This window comes from Rhincodon typus, chromosome 1 (genome assembly GCF_021869965.1).
Source record: "Rhincodon typus isolate 14 chromosome 1, sRhiTyp1.1, whole genome shotgun sequence".
Taxonomy (NCBI): domain Eukaryota; kingdom Metazoa; phylum Chordata; class Chondrichthyes; order Orectolobiformes; family Rhincodontidae; genus Rhincodon; species Rhincodon typus.
Genome location: NC_063332.1, coordinates 126,326,911 through 126,346,692, shown reverse-complemented (window position 1 = coordinate 126,346,692; position 19,782 = coordinate 126,326,911). Strand labels below are relative to the sequence as shown.

The following is a 19,782-nucleotide window of genomic DNA, read 5'->3' as shown; positions in this document are numbered from 1 at the left end:
CTCCATCCCCGCCTCTTTGACCTGTCTGTCTCCTCTCCACCTATCTTCTCCTCTATCCATCTTCTAGCCACCTCCCCCTCTCTCCCTATTTATTTCAGAACCCCCTTCCTCTCCCCAATTTCTGAAGAAGGGTCTAGGCCCGAAATGTCAGCCTTCCTGCTCCTCTGATGCTGCTTGCGCTGCTGTGTTCATCCAGCTCTACACCTTGTTATCCAAGATTCAGGTGAATTGGCTAGTTCACAATATCAATTGCACATTTAATTTGAATAGCCAGCAGTTCCAGGCTGCTGATTTTGGAGCTTGTCCACTGACCACATGATGGGGCCAAGTCAGGGTGGGTGGGACGAGATGAGTACCTCTTATATATTAGGTGTCCCTGCAGCTCCCTAAGTCCAAGACCCACCCAGAGGTAACTGTAAACTCCAGTGCACTGTCACTGCAATAAGGTAAAATGTCCATGCTCGTAGTAACTCATAAGTCATATCTTGCATCACCAACAAATAATCATGAACTGATATGATATAAATGTAAAATTATTACAATAACAAGTGAAAATATAGAACTTGAATAAGCAATCTTATTCTGTAACCTGGAGCTCAATTACTTTGTTCCTCGCAGCATGAATTTGTTTGCAATCGCAAATATGCGACAATTGAGTTGTTGGATTTGAGGAATGTCAGCAGCAATGAGTTTGTCTTTCCTTATTACCTGTCTGCTGTAATGACTGTAAATGTGCTGAAATGTTCAATATCTCACTCTTTGAATGAATAAATGAGAAATATTTCTTGTTACCAAATAGATAGTGCACCTGAGCTTCACGATGAAAAAGCACTTCTCCCTGACACATTCTCAGAAAGAACAGAATGCTGATACCAGAAGTACTTTGAAATGGTCCTTGGAAAGGAAATGAATATCCACCGGTACTTAAACTGAATCAAACAACCTGTTCGAACATTGTGACACATCAGGGCCCACATCAATACAATATACAGAGCTTGAAATCCCAAAGATGTTCCACCTGACTCCCACTGTGACTCCAGCAGGAGATCAAGAGATCTTGCTGGAAAATGATCGGGATCTGGTTGTGCTAAGTCCTACTGATTTTAGGATTTTCCTGTCAACATTGCGAGGAGCAGAAGGTCATTTGCACCAGCAATTAGGTGGAAGCTGAGAGGGAGCAGCCACAGGGTGAAGCTAGAGACTGGGCACTTCTTTCCAAGGCTTGTGGAGACCCACCGTACCCACTGAGTGAGCTGCCCAGATAGCCATATGTGAGCCACACTGGGTGGGGTGTTTGGTCAGAAATCCTGTAGAAGATGTCCTAGAAGGGAAAAAAAAAGTTAAAACAGAAAACAGTAATGCTTGGAAATGAACAAACTGGTCATGCTGGAGCTCCGATTTGAAGTACACAAATCGAGTCAACCAGTATGTGTCATTTTGTAAGTTTAATGAATTTTCCTTCTTGGGGAAGCTGATTTTAAGAAAAAGGTTGACTCGTGCCAGGAGCTGATGATATGCCCTCTTTGTTATCGGGACAGGAACGAAGCCAAGTCCTGATCAATGATCTTTCCAGCTCCATGCAACAGGCTGGGAGGGAGTTTGTGTCTATAATTGCTCAAACAGCCACTGGCTCTGTGGATATTAGGTCCCCTTCCATTGACCCTGCCAAATCTGGAAATAGCAGCACTGAAGGGTGCAAGCTGGTGATTAATGTATTGTACTTTATTTTAATTTCATTCCAATAGCTTTGCCTTTACAAAATGTGCTTGTTAATTTTTTTCTTGCTTGGGGACCAGGAAAAACAAGGCCAGCTGAGCCTTATATCATTTTTATTGATGTTGACAGCATGTGTGTGTGCGTGAAGGATGGGATGTGATGGTCTTCTCATGTGGTTGTATTATGATTGCAAATATTTGTGGACCATTGGAAAAGTAAGTGGTCCATAAATGTATTTATAACAATATGAGTAGCCATTCAGCCCTTCGAATCTTTTCCAGCTGTCAGTGAGATTGCTGTTGAACTGTCCCTCACTCCATCAACTTTAACTTTATGTCCTTTAACACTAAAAATCTATCAATCTCACACTCAAAATGATAAATGATCAAATATCTACTGCTGTTTGTGGGCAACAGGACCTCGACCCTTACCATGATGAGATCCTTCTAAATTTCTTTCCTAAATGGCTCTGATTTTCAAAGTTATGTTCCCTGGTCATATATATGACCCACAACACAAGTTTCTCTCTGTTTACCTTTGTGAATTCATTTCAATTAAGACAATCCTAAGCCACTGTATTCGGTGGAGTAGTTTATATAATTCCCTAACTGAGAGACGCAAAATGGCTGACAGCTAAGCTGTCCCTCTAGTCATGCAGAAAATGCTTGACTGTAGTTGAACAGAATTAAAAGCTTGCTCCAGCATTTAAGTGAAATACAACGGTACCTTTGAGAAGGGGTTATCTCAAAGTGATGGAATTTTGAACAAACAGCAGCTGCAAAAAGTCAGAGACAGTTTGATAAGAAATGTCTAAGAACAGACAGTTTGGAACTTGTAATAAACACGAAAGAGAAAATTAAGATCCCACAATAAGAAACACTGATGAATTAATGGGATTACGGCTCATAAAAATCTATGGGATCAAACAAGTTCATCAAGCTTTGAGAGTGATTGAGTTCCCTCTTATCAATGAGAAAGATGTTGTTTCATTAGGTGAAGAGTTAGTCACGATAGAGACAGTATATCTCATCCCAGAAGAGAATGTGATCAGCATGGGTCATAGTGCAGCTGTGAAAACAACAGATAAAGACATTTCACAGCAATTAGTTTTTTCTTGAAACTATTCACAAGATTAAGTGTAGGTTCTGGTTTAATATTCTTTAGATAATACAGAGACAGATTTTAATATTTTTAGATACACATATATATATAAAATACAAAATCATGAAAAGCATTAGAGATAAAGATTCAAATGAAAATATGAAAGTTAACCAGTCTCAGATAGTAAAGCAGCACCCTTCTCATTAAAGGGAAGACATGAACTAAAGGCACAGAAGACTAGCAGACAGTGGGATGTGGTCTGAGACAAATGAGGATAAAGATAGGATTGCCTGGTACATACAGTGAGAAACAAATTGCTCACAACTCATTAGCTAAAGACTGCTAACAGTAGGGGTGAGCATAAAATTTTGCTTATAACTAACTTTATAGTAGAACTAATACTATGAATTTTATAGCAGTTGGTAAATACTAACTTCCTTTGTTTCCCTTGTAAATACGGACAGTGGGAAATATGAGTAATGGAATCTATTAGTGATAGCAATGAATACAATGAATAACAGAGTTCGAGCAGTTTTTAGAGATAAGCAAGTTTATAGCCATTAACTTTGGAATGTGAATTAATGGGATGCATTGTAAGATCCCAAGGCCTAGTGATTACATTAAAAACCAAAAGAACTGAGTTCTGAGGAAGGGTCACCGGACCCGAAACGTTAACTCTGTTTTCTCCTTCACAGATGCTGCCAGACCTGCTGAGCTTTTCCAGCAATTTTGTTTTTGTTGCTAGCGATTACATTGTCGGGTAAACATCATGAGATTATGAGGAACCTAGGGCTGTCCATAGAGGTGTCCATCATTGATTAGATTTTTCACAGGATTGGATGTATAGGATAAGGGGGAAAGAACAGTGACCACGTTGTATGTGGTTATTGTAACACAAAATGTATATAATATGTATCCCACTGGGAAAATCAGAGTGTCATTGACCTCGCTTCTGCTCTGAGCCAAAGATTAAGAGAATAATTGAGTCCTCACGTCGAGGCCAGACATGGGGCTGGTTTCTGGCCTCTCCTGCACGATCCGTGAATTCTGCTTGAATAACACATGCCCGAATTCTGCTGCTCCTGAGTTTTTGTCCCTGGTTGGGGGTTCACTTCTATAGGAACCCTGGTAACAATCTGGTCAGTCTGCACTGTGCTCCTTCCAAGGGAAGGACTTTCTTAGATACAGTGCCCAAACGTCTAGTCATGATCTAAACAGGACATTGTTCAGCTGTAACAAAATTGTCTCCCTTTATATTCTAGTCCTAAGAGTTAATGTTGTATTTATTATTTTGATTCTTTTTTCCTCCTGATATTTTCCTATCAACTTCAGCAGCTTCATTAGCTGACTTTGGGACTGCTGATCTTTCACTGGTGGAGAATCTCTTATTAATCTAGCTGCCTTGCAAAACTGCCCTTTGTCCTTAATTGGACAAGGATCTTGGAGGGGACCACCAAATCGATCACCTTCTCAAAAATGCCCTCAACTCCTGGCGTTGTGTTGTCTGTGTTCCCCCAACCTGTGTTTCCTTGTGATGATGGGATTGGGGCTTGGCAATCAAAGACCCCTCTCACCCTGGTTATACTCTCTTCTACCCTCTTCCAACAGGCAAAAGATACAAAAATTTGAAAACACGTACCAACAGATTCAAGAACAGCTTCTTCCCCACTGTTCTCAGCCTTATGAATGGACCTCTATATATTAGAGTTGATCTCTCTCTGCACCTTCTCTGTAGCTGTGACACAATATTTTGCATTCTGTTAGCCTGATGTAGTTACATAAAGTATGATTTGTCTTGTTAGCATGCAAAATAATACTTTTCACTGTTTCCCAGTATATGTGACAATAATAAATCAAGTCAAAGTTCAACCTGTTAACCCTTTCTTGGTGAAAGTTACCAGATCTGCTGTGTATTTCTCGTATTTTCAATTTTTATTATTACTATTTAATGTTCTTTGGAGTGTATTGCCAGTTATATTTTCTATCTTTTCAAGGAGTCCAGTTGGCCATTAATGTTTGGGCTAAATGCAGTTCCAGCTGTTATCCAGCTTGCTGTTCTACCCTTCCTTCCAGAAAGCCCTCGGTACTTGCTGTTTGAAAAGAATGATGTTTCTCAAGCCAAGAAAGGTAAATCCAGCACATTTGATTCTGAGAAGTGTGTTTACAAAAATCTGATATGAAGAGCCATGATATGCCCTTGTCAACTGTCAACTGTCAATTTAGTAGAGAAAAAAAACTTTCTGGTACATCTTAATGATTCATCATGACATATCTGACCAATTATATACAATACGTTTAACTTACAAAGGTACTTTCCATGGGTTGACAGATATCAGGGACACAATGTACGGAGTCTTGATTATTATATTAGCTTCTAGCACATAAAAACATTGCACAGAATCTCAAATTGATGATTTCAATTTCTTATTTTGGGGAAGGGGAAACAGGAGCACAAATTTGTCAGAATTTTAGAACTCTATGTTCCACAGAATAAAAGTGAGGTGAATTAATTTGAGTAGGCTGACAGACTTGAAATGGAATAAAATACCTAAGTGTATCACTGCAATATGACACAAGGTTTGATGCAAATGTAATATCTGTATGGAAACAAATATTACACAATAGATACAATGGCCTAAATTTCTTCCTAAATTTGTGCCGAATTGAATGAGTAAGTATAAATTTATACAATTTGTGATGGAAATACAAAAAAGAATGCATGTTTATACAAGCATCAACTAAAAGTGGAAGAGTTGACATTTAAGGAGTGAAAAATTGAGAGTTAAAGCAGGAGAGATATAAAAACAAATGGGGATAAATGGAGTCTTTGTCCTTTGGGGCCAGAAACCTTGGAGAGGGACCTGGGCATACGGATGGATGTTTCAGCCTTGTCTTGATGCCTTGATGCATGTGACTAGGAGGCAGCCATGACACCTTTTGTCTTCAGAAATTCCAGATGGTGCACTATTTAAGCTGAGCAATGTATCAGGATGGCTGATAGGAGACTATGGCAATCCATTTCATGGTTACCTTCCAACACCTGGAAACAGAAGTGGAAAACAGAATCAATGAAGCACTGACTGCTACAGGAATAATGTTGGAACAAAACCTTGGTGTTATTCTGTTACCTGTGGAGGTTAGGAAAACCTGATGCTGGTACATTTCAACAAGAGAATTATAATGGCTTGCTGCATACTCTATAACCTTATTATTGCAACTTTATTTTCAATAGGATTGTGTCTTTCAATTATTAAAGTTGGAAAGGAGGAAGATGATGATATTCAATCTTATGATCATGTCAGAGACCATGAGAGGTAAACGGGTTGAAAAGAGACAACTTTCAGCCAGTATTATGCTCTGTGAGACACAGTAAAATGTAAGAAGGAGGAACAGCATGAGGCCATGTGGCTGCTTGAACCCACTCCATCATTATTAACAGCTGAAAGGGGCTTTGAATCCACTTTCCTACCTGCAGCCCCTCAACCGCCATAACTCTTGTCTCCCTGGAAAATCAAAAGGGAGGTGGTGGTCTGGCAGCAATGTCGCTTGATGAGCAATTCAGAAACCCAGACTAATTCTCTGCTGTGGAGATATGGGTTCAGTTCCCAGCATGGCAGCTGGTGGAGTTGAATTTGGTTCACAAACGAAATCTGGAATTGAAAGCTAGTCTCAGTGATGGCGACCATCAAGCTATCAATGATTGTCAGCAAGACTCACTTTGTTCACTTATGTCCTTTAGGAAAGAGAATCCGAGATCTTTACTGCTCAGGCCTACATGTGCCTTCAGACCCCCAATAATGTGATTGACTCTTAACTGCCCTCTGAAATGGCCTAATAAACCACTCAGTTCAAGGGCAATTAGGAATGGGCAACATATGCTGGATTAAAAATAATCTGTCTAACTCAAGCTTGAAGATGTTGTGATCATTCTTCCACTTCTCACTGGTGAAGTAAGTTCCAAATTTGAATGAACCTCTGAGAGTAGAAATTTCTTTTTATCACAGTACCAAATGTGAGCCCCTTATTTTGAAACTCTGTCCCCACAAATGGAAACATATTCTCAGCATCTACCCTGGCAAGCTTGCTGAGAGTCTTCTATGCTTCAGTAAGGTCACCAAGAGGATAGATGAAGGCAGAATGGTAGATGTTGTTGATATGAACTTCTTAGCAAGGCCTTCAACAAGGTTTAACATGGTAGACTAGTTAGTAAGGTTGGATAACATGGGATCCAGGGAGAATTAGCCAATTGGATACAAAATTGGGTTGATGCTAGGAGTCAGAGGGTGGTGATAAAGGGTTGTTCTTCAGACTGGAGACTGTGACCAGTGGTGCGCTGCAAGGATCAGTACTGGGTCCACTGCTGCTCATCATTTATGTAAAGAATTTGAAGGAGAATATAGGAAGTATAGTTAGTAAGTTTGCGGATGACACCAAAATTGCTGCTATACTAGAGAGAGAAGAACGTTATCTAAGAGTACAATGGGATCTTGATCAACTGGGCCAATGGGCCAAGGAATTACAGATGGAGTTTAATTTAGATAAATGCAAGGTGTTGGATTTTGGTAAGATAAGCCAGAGCAGGATTTACACAGTTAATGGTAGGGCCCTGGGGAGTGTTGTTGAACAGAGACCTAGGGGTGCAGGTACATAGCTCCTTGAAATTGTCATCACAGGTAGACAGGGTGGTAAAGAAGGTGTTTAGCACGTGTGCCATCATTGAGTACTGGAACTGGGACATCATGTTACGCCTGTACAAGGCATTGGTAAGGTACATTTGGAGTATTGTGTACAATTCTGGTTACCCTTCTACAGGAAGGATATTATTAAACTAGAAAGGGTGCAAAAAGATTTATAAGGATGTTACTGAGACCGGAGGGTTTGGGGAAAGATATGAAAGGGACCTAAGGGACAACTTTTTCACGCAGAGGGTGGTGATGTGTATGGAATGAGCTGCTAGAGGAAGTGGTGGAGGCTGGTACAATTACAACATTTAAAAGGCATCTGGATGGGTACATGAATAGGAAGGATTTGGAGGGATATGGGTCAAATGCTGGAAAATAGGACTAGATTACTTTAGGATGTCTGGTCGGCATGGACAATTTCGACTGAAGAGTCTGTTTCTGTGCTGTATGACTCTGAGATGCTGGTAGGCAGGGAATTTTTGCCCTGAAGCATGGGAGGCTGATGGGTAACTTTATATATGTTTATAAAGTCATGAGGGGCATGAATCAGGTGAATAGCCAAGGTCTTTTCCGTAGTGTAGGGGAGTCCAAAACTAGAGGACATAGGTTTAAGGTGAGAGGGGAAAGATTTAAAAGGGACCCGAGGGGCAACTTTTTCACACAGAGGGTGGTACATGTATGGAATGAGCTGCCAGAGGAGGTGGTAGAGGTGTGTATAATTACAACGTTTAAAAGACATTTGGACAGATACATGGATAAGAAAGGTTTAGAGGGATAGGGGCCAAAAGCAGGCAAATGGGACTAATTCAGTTTAGGAAACTTCGTCGGCATGGATGGTTTGGGCCGAAGAATCTGTTTCCATGCTGTATGACTATGACTCTATGACTGTCATCGGTGTAAGCTTGAATGGATATAAATGTGTCTTCCCACCGACTGTACAAAATACAAAAAGCTGATGCTTGTCCATTGCCTCATTGCCAAGTAACTATTTTTCATCTCTGAGATAGTTTTAGCATCGTTTCAGACAAATAAAAGTCGAGACAGCTTACAAGGAAAAATACAGGAATCCTTCATCTAAAAGTCCATAACCATTGATTTAGCAAATGTTTACGTATTTTCCATGTTGTCTCTTAGTTCTACCTTATTATGACTTTGCAGTTGTATCTTAAGTGCTTTTCACACATGGAGCCAGCCTAGTTAGAGCTGCATAAATGTCAGGGAGCTTTGAGTTTGGTTGCTCAAACTGCGCTATCATTTCAGTGCTATTGGTGGTTTGAGTGATATGCTTCCAGTATCATGTGTTGTGTAGGACTCAGTAAAGCTCTTTTTTGTGTTGGCAGTGGCTGTGTTGATACAGGCATAACTTTCTGACCTGAGAAATGGTGACTTTGTGACCATTCCTTTCAGCTCACTGGTGTTAGAGACAGGCTTAGTTTTGGTGATTTACATGACAATGAAATGAATAAACCAAGTTTTGAAAGCTTTGATAATGTTCAGCATGTTCATCCATAGTCTTTTCTGCCACTCGGGAGGTGAAATATTTCCTTAGTATCATTTCCTGATAGTTTGATGTTGCCAAGATCCCCGAATCTACCCCACATCACTTGCTGTTTTATAAGTCATGTCATGGTTACTGTGTGCTGCCTGTAATACACAAGAGAGACTTTTTCCATTGCCTGTATGTGAGATGTATGCTCCCAAGAGTGTTTTAAGATGTTAGTCTTTAGTCAAGTGCAGCTACTCCTGCTTTCTACAAGGAACAACAGCTATTTTCTCATTATTCTCTTCTGGCCCCCACTGTTGCTTTGTGATTTAATCTGTGATATATATTGTCATTTTTCAGAAAGCATTTACTGAGATCGTGCATGATTACACCAGGACAGAATGAATGGTACTATGGAGCTGCCAGACTGTGTGCCAGGGCTTTCTTTTTCTAAAGGCTGTAGTCCAACTGGCAGCTCTCTCGCTATAGAGAAACTGCTTTGTGATAGTTTAACCTGAGGGTCACCACATCTCAGGCAATGGGAGAGCTTGAGATAGAGAGCCCTTCGTGGTAACCTCAGCTGGTGCAGGAATTGAACCCGTGCTTTTGGTATCAGTCTGCAGTGCAAACAAGCTATCCAGCCAACTGAGCTAAGCAACACCCTTTTACATTTGGGTTAGTGATCACTCAAATTACTGTGGAAACTCCCTCTTATTGCAAACTGAACTTATCTGCTTTCTTCTGAACCTGTCTTCTCTATCTCCTGAGAATGTACTGATCTCTCCTCGTAAAAGAGTTAGAAATATTTGGAATTACCTGCAGTATTTGGAATTAACTTAGGAAAGTCAATTGGTCACACAGATGAAAATCCTGCAACACTACTTGATTCCCAATATGGATAATCCTGTGAGCCCAAGTTCTCACTTGGGAGTCTCACTTGCTCAGAAATGGCCCTTAAGGGTTGTAAAAGTATGACCAGTCTTTATCCTGATGCATGTATCTGGTGGGTAAAGCTCCATGTCAGGAGCATGGGTTAGTAAAGTTCTTCCTAATAATAGTTAGCACTGAGTGAAATTGCATGCCAGGAGTACAGTTTGAATAATTTATCCCTCATAGGTGATCAGATATAATTAATTGCAAATGAGAGCTCATTGAGTATGTCAGAGTCCCAAGTATATTGCGTTGTTAATTTTTGAAATTTTGTGTGTGATAACAATCTCTCATAAATATTTCAGTCCTGTTTTCATTTTAGTTTATGACACCCACAAATGTGTCAATAACAACATATGAATCTCTTTCTTACAATCCCAGTGCACTTAAGTGAAGAACGCCCTTCAGCAACTCCATTAGGACCTCACCTGATCAATTTTAAGCAAGTTATTGCTTTGCTGGAATAGCAGAAAAAAAATTCATAAGAATATTATGCATTTAGATGCTGTTATCCAAAGATGTAATTTGAAGATATTCTTTACTGTGATTTAGAAGACTCTTTTCTCTCTCTCCCCATCTAACTGTTTGTTGTCTCATAATACAGTAAAATAGATTTGACCTTAAAGTCCGCAGACTATTTTGACAATTTAAATGATGTCAGTTTGAATCACTGCGAAATGATTATGCAGTAACACATTTTTTCCCTTATCAAATTGGGGTGAATATATTGGAAACTTAACGTAGCACTGACAAAAGTGTGGCCAGCACTTAAGCTAGTTTGAAATGTAGTTGACCCAGGAAAGTTGAGCATTTTGAACTTGAAAACCTCTGACAGTCCTGTGCTTATGTTGTGGATTTGCCTGCAGGAACCTTGCTGTAGAGAACATACTCTGTCTAGTTCCTTGAAGGCCCAAAGCCTGTACAGAAAAATGTCTTTCATCATTAACAGCTAAGTGTGACAAGGTCTGTAAGTGTGGTTGATGATGTAAAGATGAGTGTATCCAGAGTTGTATAGGTTCCTCATCACCAACCTATGCCTCTTTTCATCCTGTAGCACCTTGTTCACTCTCTCATGGGAATGTGAATGGCAAAGTCAGCAATTTTCTCAAAATTGCCCTTGAGAAACTGTGAAATACACCATATGGAGGTTACACACACTAATCCCTGACATTAACTTCATCTCAACTTTCCAAAGCGAGAGACTGCAGTTTAATCTAAATGCCTTGAGGTGTCATCAGCACCTGTGAAAGATTCTGTTGGAAATTCTCTTTCTGTTTTCATATTTCTTGCTCTGCTGAATCACTTGAAACAATTCACCAAAAATCTATTTTCCAGTGATTCAGCAGACAATGCCTCCAACAATTTTAAAAGGACATGCCAGTCTGTCTTTTCTCCTGCCCCCGTTTCTATGGGTTGGGTAAAGGGCTTCAATTGAAGTGGCCCATATGGTGGTTTGCCCTTGCTTTTGTCAGGGTGACTGACCAAGTGACTCTCCCATTGTCACTGTCTACCCCATCAGGCATGTTGGAAAGATTTGCAATCTGTTAATCAATCTATTAGGCCATATTATAAATACACCTTGTATGGCCATCATATTCTGGAGTGGGATTTAAATGGAGCTTCTTGCCCAGACGTAAACACCCTTTCACTGCACCAATTAACTTCCCAACAAAAATCCATGTATTAAGGATTGTCCCTCACAATATGTGTGTATCTGTGCGTGTATGTGTCTGTTATTCGTATTAAAAAATCCATAATAAAGACACAGTAACACATAGAATACTTGGGAACTAAGTCATTGCTGGATTTCAGAATTTTCTGGATAAAAAAATGTCAGAATGCCCCAAGCAAAAGTGTGTGAACTGGAAAACACCTTAAATATAAATAGTTACCTGAAACATAAAACAATCATTAAACATTTGCAAAAAGGTTTACCAGACTGATCCCGGGGACGGCGGGTCTGACATATTAGGAGAGGTTGCCTAGGTTGGGATTGTTTTCGCTAGAGTTCAGACAAATGAGGGGGGATCTCATAGAGACTTATAAAATTGTACAGGATACATGCAGGGAGGATGTTCCCAATGGTGGGTGTGTCCAGCACCAGGGCTCACAGTATGAGGATTTGGGGTAGACGATTTAAGACAGAGATGAGGAGATATTTCTTCACCCAAAGCGTGGTAAGCCTGTGGAATTCACAGGAAGTAGTTGATGCCAAAACATTGAATGTATTCAAGAGGTGACCAGATATAGCACGTGGGGTGAATGGGATCAAAGGTTATGGGGAGAAAGCAGGATTAGGCTATTGAGTTGGACAATCAGCCATGATCGTGAAGATTGGCAAAGCAGGCTCAAAAAGGCTGAATGGTCTCCTCCTGTTCCTGTCTTCTATGTTTCTATGTTAAAAGCATGTAGCATTTGCATATATTAATATTGTTTTGGAACTTCGATTTAAATTAGAAGCAGATGGATATTGGATACTTCTGTGAAAGGTTTACTTGTTTAAAAAAGCCAAGGTTAAAGAGCATTTATGAACAATGATAAAATCTAGTACTTGTCATAAAGTAGGTGACTGTGCTGTCATGTTGATGGAAAGTTATTTATCCTATCAGGTTTACGGCAGGTATTATAAATATGTAAGAGTTCAAAAGAATCAAGGAATGAGCAAGTTTTTTGAAGTTCCTTTCAGAAACATGTTTTTTTTCAGTTCTGTTCAGAAGATACCAAGGTTCAGATTAGAAGCAAGTTTAGTTTCTCTCCTAGAATGAGTTTGGGGCAGTTCAGGGATAAGCTGTCTCAGTGAAAAGGTTTAGTTTGTGAAAATTTCAAACCAGGAGAATTTGTTTAGACATCTTCAGGTTATTAACACTGAGAAAATTTATGCTTTCAGCTTTATGAAAACCTCATATTAGCAAATTTGGAATGGGCTCAATGAGTTATTTCCACAGTCCACTGGAAGGAACTGGTGTGGAATCAGATAAACTAGAATAGCTAGGCATGAGTTCAGAAACAAGCTTAGGTTCTCTCTATGGAGGAGTTCAGGTCAGCTCAGAGAATAAGTTAAGCTTGGCAGAAGGTTATAGCCTATCAAACTTTCAAACAAAGAAAATTTGATTAGAAATCTGCAGATGGGTAGAACTGAGACGGTTTTTAAATTCTCAGATTCGTGAAGAGTTCATATCAGCAAACTTGAAGAGGACTCATTGAACTGTCTCCATGGTGCATTGCAAAGAAATGTAAAAAGCCACTTAAGTAAAAACCTGGAGTTGAGAGAAGATTGTAATTTCTCTCGACTTGAGTTTTTATAAAAGACAGAGTTGGTAAACTGGTTAATACTTTGTTTTACTATGTGTTTCAAGTTCTTTTCTAACTCTTCTTCATTTAGATATCTTGGTTTATTTTTCTTTCTCTGTTATAATAAGCTACTGTTCTGTTATTTAAGAAAATCTGCACTCTCATTCAAATACATTTCAATGACTACTGTCAATGAACTAAACAAATAAAACAAAATATCAAGCCAGGTTTCATCATGGAATTTTGTGGTCCTGTGGTAACATCAGTTGGATCATAACATTTTATTTTCATATCCCCTGTTCTGAACTCCTCAGTCACTGTAAATATTCAGTTCTGTCTAATCTGTCCCATTCTTCATCATTTTGAATACCTTCATCCTATAATTGCCTCTGTTTTCAGTCATTTGGGTTATACCTTTAATACCACAAGCCTGATTTATTCTTTCTCATCATGCGGTATTCCCCCATTAAGTCTAATCATTACTTTTATCCTGTTTTATCAAAATAAATCATGTCATGTTTACAGAATGTGAATTCCATTTGCTACCTTTTGCTAATTTCATAATTTTATCAATATCTGCTTACAGCTTTCTTTGGTCCTCAGAATTCTTTTGAATGTCTCCTTTTTAGTATTAGCTGCAAATCTGGCCACTGTTTTCTTTAACTCTATATCCTGTTTGATGGGCGGGGAATAATCAAAGTTGGGACAGTGATCTTGGTGGGGGCTAAGTCTGATGGACCCATGGATCCAGCGAAACTGACCAGCTTCCTGAATGGTCATTCTTAGGCTCCAGTCAAAGGGTCCAAGAGTGGGCATTGTCTGAGCAATCCATACCTCAACTCACTGCTATATGAGCTATCAGGTAAATTTGCTGTAACCGTGCTTTTTCCTGGTAGTGATCTGGGCTGGGGTGGGGCGGGGGGGGTGGTGGGGATGGTGGTAGGGGGCGGCTTCTTAGTCTGGTGTGGTAAAGGAAAACCACTTGGTATCTAACAAAGAGAGGCTATTATCTTAAACAAGATATGGTTCTTGCACTTTAGCAACAATGTGTAAGTTAGACTGATGTGATAGAGATCTAAAATGGGGGAACAGGACTTGGTGTGAGTGCGGACACTGGAGGTAGTGGTTTTGGACGGCCGCTGGCTTACAGTGAGTTGACAATGGAAGGCTGGCCTCACATGTCATAAAACTACAGAGATGATGAAGAAGACCCATGGGTAGCTCTTACTCCTTTGAGATTTGAATTTGTTCTGCCTACAAATCCATGTGACATTAACGTTGTAGGTCACTCCTCAGCATTAACCCTTCAGACACTACAGAGAGAATAGGGGTGTGCAGATAGGTGCTGGGAACAGTGCACTTAATCTTTATGTTTCCCTGCCACCTTCACTCCTGCCAATGAGGAAGTTTAGTATCCAGCCTGTTGTATCAAAAGCTAGTTCTCCTTTTAAGGAATCCTGACACAGAAGGTCAGGAAATTGTTCCATTTAAATATTTTTAAATGCCTTTGGGGGCTTTAATGCAGCTATGGCACAAAAAGTATCTTTTAGAATTTCAGAATGCAGAACTTCAAACAAGAGAGGCACACGTTTGTAATTCAGGCACAGAGATTAGAACTATATGTGGCTTGTGAAGCAGGCTATGTAGTTCCATGTCTGTGTTGTGGATAATGTGTTCCTGTCAATTCGAATTTTAAAAGGGAGTGTTAAATCATAACATTTATCTCTCAACTGTTGTAAGAGTTCTCATATTTAAACGCAGTTCATTAGAACGTCATAACTACAACAAATGACTTGTATTGATATAGCACCTTTCAATGTGTTAACAAGTTTCATGGGATGGAAATAAAGCATAGTTTGACACTGAACAACAGTGAGATATCAGTGAAGGGATCAAGAAGGTATCAGTATTGATAACAAAAGTTTGGTCAAAGGGATAGGGTTTAAGGTGGGTCTTGAAAGAGAAAAGAGACGTCATAGAGTCATAGAATCATAGAGTTGTACAACACAGAAACAAACCCTTCCGTCCAACTCAGCCACGCTGACCAGATATTCTAAATAAATCTAGTCCCATTTGCCAGCATTTGGCCCGCATCCTTCTAAACCCTTCCTATTCATCCAGATGCCTTTTAAATGTTATAATTGTACCAGTGTCCACCACTTCCTCTGGCAGCTCATTCCATACATGTATCACCCTCAGTGTGAAAAAGTTGCCCCTCAGGTCCCTTTTAAATCCTTCCCATCTCCCCTTAAACCTATGCCCTCTAGTTTTGGACTCCCTCACCCCAGGGAAAAGACCTTGTCTATTTACCCTATCCATGGCCCTCATGATTTTATAAACCTCTATAAGTTCACGCTCAGCTTCCGATGCTCCAGGAAAAATAGCCTCAGCCTATTCAGCCTCTCCCTATAGCTCAAGCCCTCTAACATTGGCAACATCCTTGTGAATTTTTTCTAAACCCTTTCAAGTTTCACAACATCCTTCCTATAGCAGGGAGACCAGAATTGAACAAAATGCGGAGATTTAGTGGCCAGGAATAAAGGAGTGAATATATCCTACAGGGCTTTGCGCTGAAGGAAGTTACAAAGATACATAGCTATTACAAAGGAGTGGGATTTGCAAATGGGGATGAGAAGATTAAATAAAGTTAGTGTTAGTCAATGAATATGGGGTGACGGGGGCACAGGACTTGGTGTGAGTGAGGACACTGGAGGTAGTGTTTTTGGATGGCCGCTGGTTTATAGTGAGTTAACAGTGGAAGGCTGGCCTCACATGCAGTGGAATTGTCAACCTGTGAGGAAACAAGGACTTGACTGAGGCTTTCAGCATCTGAGGAGCATGATGTCATGGGCGTGGAATTATTGAATTGGACGAAATTTCTGCTCAACCAACACTGGACATTGGAGAAGTAGTCTGATCAATTTTGGACAGTGGAGGACTTGAGGTGGTGGAAAGTAGAGCTAGGTATTGGCCGTGTACATGTGAAAATGAACCTTTTTTGGCATTATGTAAATATGCAATGTTGGAGTGACGTGTAAGGAAAGATCCATGAGTCAAACACAAAATGTATCTACTCTCAGTTTGTGAGATAGTTTTTGAAGAAGGGTCTAGGCTCGAAATGTCAGCCTTCCTGCTCCTCTGATGCTGCTTGGCCTGCTGTGTTCATCCAGCTCTACACCTTGTACTCTCAGTTTGTGCTGCCCTTTCCCTTGTCCTATACATGTCTGTGCAAGGATATGATTTAGGAGCAGGAGTAGGCCACTTGGCCCCTTGAGCCCACTCCACCATTCAGTAAGATCGTGGCTGATCTGATTACCCCACGTTCCCGTCTACTCTTGATAACCTTTGTTTCTCAGGAATTTTTCACTGCCTTAAAAATATTCAAAGACTCTGCTTTCACTACCTTTTGGGGAGAAGCGTTCCAAATTCTGATTATCCTCTGAGAAAAAATTTGACCTCACCACTGGCTTAAAATGGTGACCCCTTATTTTTAAACATGATCGCTAGCTCTAGAACCTAAATTCTTTATGTCCAACCACTGCAGTTGATCATGAAATCTACTGTTATATGATGGTACAACGTGACAAATGTTGACATTGAATCTGAAATCTTAACAGTCAGTTAAAGCATTCTCTATTTTCTTCATTGAGATTGCTTCTCTTGACAGCATGTTTGCAATGTACCTCTGCCTTCCTTGATGGATGTCATGACCAGATGTTATCGAGGTAATTGGAGTAATATTCATTGTAGTTGCTTTGGAACAGATAAGAGCAACTTGAGGAAAATACCCAGAAGTAGCTTGTGGTTGGACTTGACACATACATTGTCTCTTCCAGGTAAATACTGAGGAAAATGTTCACAAGAAAGGCAATGGCTCTCTCTCTTGATTTGTGTATTTGCTACACTAGGGTTGATCCAGGGCTTGTCTTTCACTTACATAATAATATTTCAGCACTGAAATTATCAGCACTTGTTGATTTTAGAATGCTGCTGCTTTTTCTAAGCCCTGATACCTCTATATGTCCTTGGCCATGAGTTTGTGTAATGGTTCGCACTCTGAAAACTAATTGGGCAAGAATTTTGCCAAATAGTTGATGAATCCAACATATTTGCAATAATTTGCCAACTGTTGGTAGCTGCATCACTGCTACACCTCACACCTTTGCAGTATCCAGGTGAAGAACATTTTCTGTCAGCACAACGTCTAAGTATTTGACTTCGGGCTTCTTTAATTGCAACTTTTTCTTGTTCAAATTTAGGTTCATTTGGCAAGCTCTGTTTAGCAGTCTCATCAAATTCTAATCATGGTCAGCAGTGGGTTTTTTTTTTGCCATTGTATCTCCATATCCATAAACTAGCAGATGATTTATTATAGCTTCTGCTCCGGGAAGATCACACTCCAAGATGATGATTATCTCAACACGTCTGCATTGATATTCTTCAGGAACGTGAAAATTCCAACAGCATGCTCAACCATCAGCATCTCTGGAAGGATAGCTAGAACTTGGTTTTAAAAAAAACTACTGCTTTTATCAGTTTCACTATTCTTTTCACCTAGGATAGTGAAGACTTTTGCTTTTGGAAGTTATGGCAAAATTGCTTAGTAACCTAGTATCCAAGGCTGACCAATCCTAGTTGTACTTATTGTAACAAACCTCATGTCATCTAATGACAGTGCTTCTTGTGTGGATACGTTGTTGTAGCGCAACATACCACCAGTCACTAGATAGGCCAAGGCAACAGGGTTGGTGGCAGTCAACTATCTGAAACGACCCTTACCCGGTGCCACATACTGCTAGAGGTGGCAAATACCACAAGGTACCAGGAGTGGGCTTGTGGGAAAATGGCACACTGAGTGTGCATTATTCGATAGTGGTGCTCTGTAACGGAATACAGTTAACTCCCAATCAAGGTTCTTATAGAGTCATAGAGTCGTACAGCACGGAAACAGACCCTACGGTCCAACCAGTCCATACCGAACATAATCCCAAACTAAACTAGTCCCACCTGCCTGCTCCTGGCCCGTATCCCTCCAAACCTTTCCTATTCATATATCCATCCAAATGTCTTTTAAATGTTGTAATTGCACTTGGGTCCACCACTTCCTCAGGATTTTCATTCCACACGCAAACCACCCTCTGTGTAAAGAATCTGCCTCTTATGGCTTTTTTAAATCTCTCTCCTCTCACCTTAAAAATGGTCCCCCTTGTCTTGAAATTCCCCATCTTAGGGAAAAGACAACTACCATCAACTCTATCTATACCTCTTGTTATTTTATAAACTTCTTTCAGGTCACTGCTCAACCTCCTACACTTAAGTGAAAAAAGTCCCAGCCTTTCCTTATAACTCAAACCTTTCATACCCAGCAACATCCTGGTAACATCCCTTCTGAACCCTCTCCAGCTTGATAATATCTTTCCTATAAATGGGCAACCAGAACTGGAAACAGTACTGCAGAAGAGGCATCATCAATGCCCTGAGCAACCTCAACATAACATCCCAACTCCTACACTCAAAGGACTGAGCATTGAAGGCAAGTGTGCCGAATGCCTTTTTAACTATCCTGTTGATATGTGATGCAAGCTTTAAAGAATTGTGTGCGTTTAAAGAATTAGGTCCCTCTGTTCAACAGCAGTAGCCAAGGCCCTACCATTAACTGTATCAGCCCTACCCTTGTTTGTTGTACCAAAATGCAATATCTCGCATTTATCCAGATTGAACTCCATCTGCCATTTTTCAGCCCATTGATCCATTTGATCAAGATCCTTTTGTAATCTTAGAAAATCTTCTTCACTGTCTACAATGCCACCAGTTTTGGTGTCATCTGCAAACTACCAACCATGCCTTCTATATTCTCATCCAAATTATTTATATAAATGACAAACGACAGAGGACCAGAACCACGCCCTGTGGAAAACCGCTGGTCACAGGTCTCCAATGTGAAAAACAACCCTCCACCGTTACTCTCTGTCTCCTGCCATTAAGCCAATTATGTATCCAATTGGCAAGCTCACCCTGAATCCCATGTGATCTAACTTTACTAATTAGTCTACCATGTAGAACATTGTCAAAGGCTTTACTAAAATCCAAATAAACAACCATCACCAACCTTTTTGGTAACTTCCTCAAAAAACTCAGTCAAGTTTGTGAGGTACAATTTTCCTCACACAAAACCGTGCTGACTATCCCTAAGATAACAAGGTGAAGAGCTGGATGAACACAGCAGGCCAAGCAGCATCAGAGGAGCAGGAAGGCTAACGTTTCAGGCCTAGACCCTTCTTCAGACCCTTTTTCTGCTGCAGTATTTCTGCAAAGGGTCTCGTAATTTCCTCTCTTATTTCCCACAGTGTTCTGGGATACATTAGATCAAGTCCCGGAGATTTATCCATTTTTATATTCTCTAAGACCTCCCAAACGTCCTCTTCTGTAATGTGAACTGTTTTTAAAATGCAAAGTTTATTTCTCTGCATTCTCTAGACTCCATTTCTTTCTCCAGAGTAAAAACTGATGCGAAATATTCATTTAATATCTCTCCCATCTCCTGGGGTTCAACACAAAGACGACCTTATTGTCCTTTAA

The 19,782-nt window shown here is 40.2% G+C and overlaps 1 protein-coding gene across 1 annotated transcript in view; it reads left to right on the top strand.

Moving 5' to 3' along the window:
* The window catches only part of slc2a9l2 (solute carrier family 2 member 9, like 2), a 399,659-nt gene that overhangs the window by 202,626 nt on the left and 177,251 nt on the right, over window positions 1-19,782 (top strand). The window contains exon 7 of the mRNA XM_048606361.1: window positions 4,812-4,944. Coding sequence (XP_048462318.1) covers window positions 4,812-4,944 — 133 coding nt within the window. The remainder of the gene's footprint in view (window positions 1-4,811; window positions 4,945-19,782) is intronic.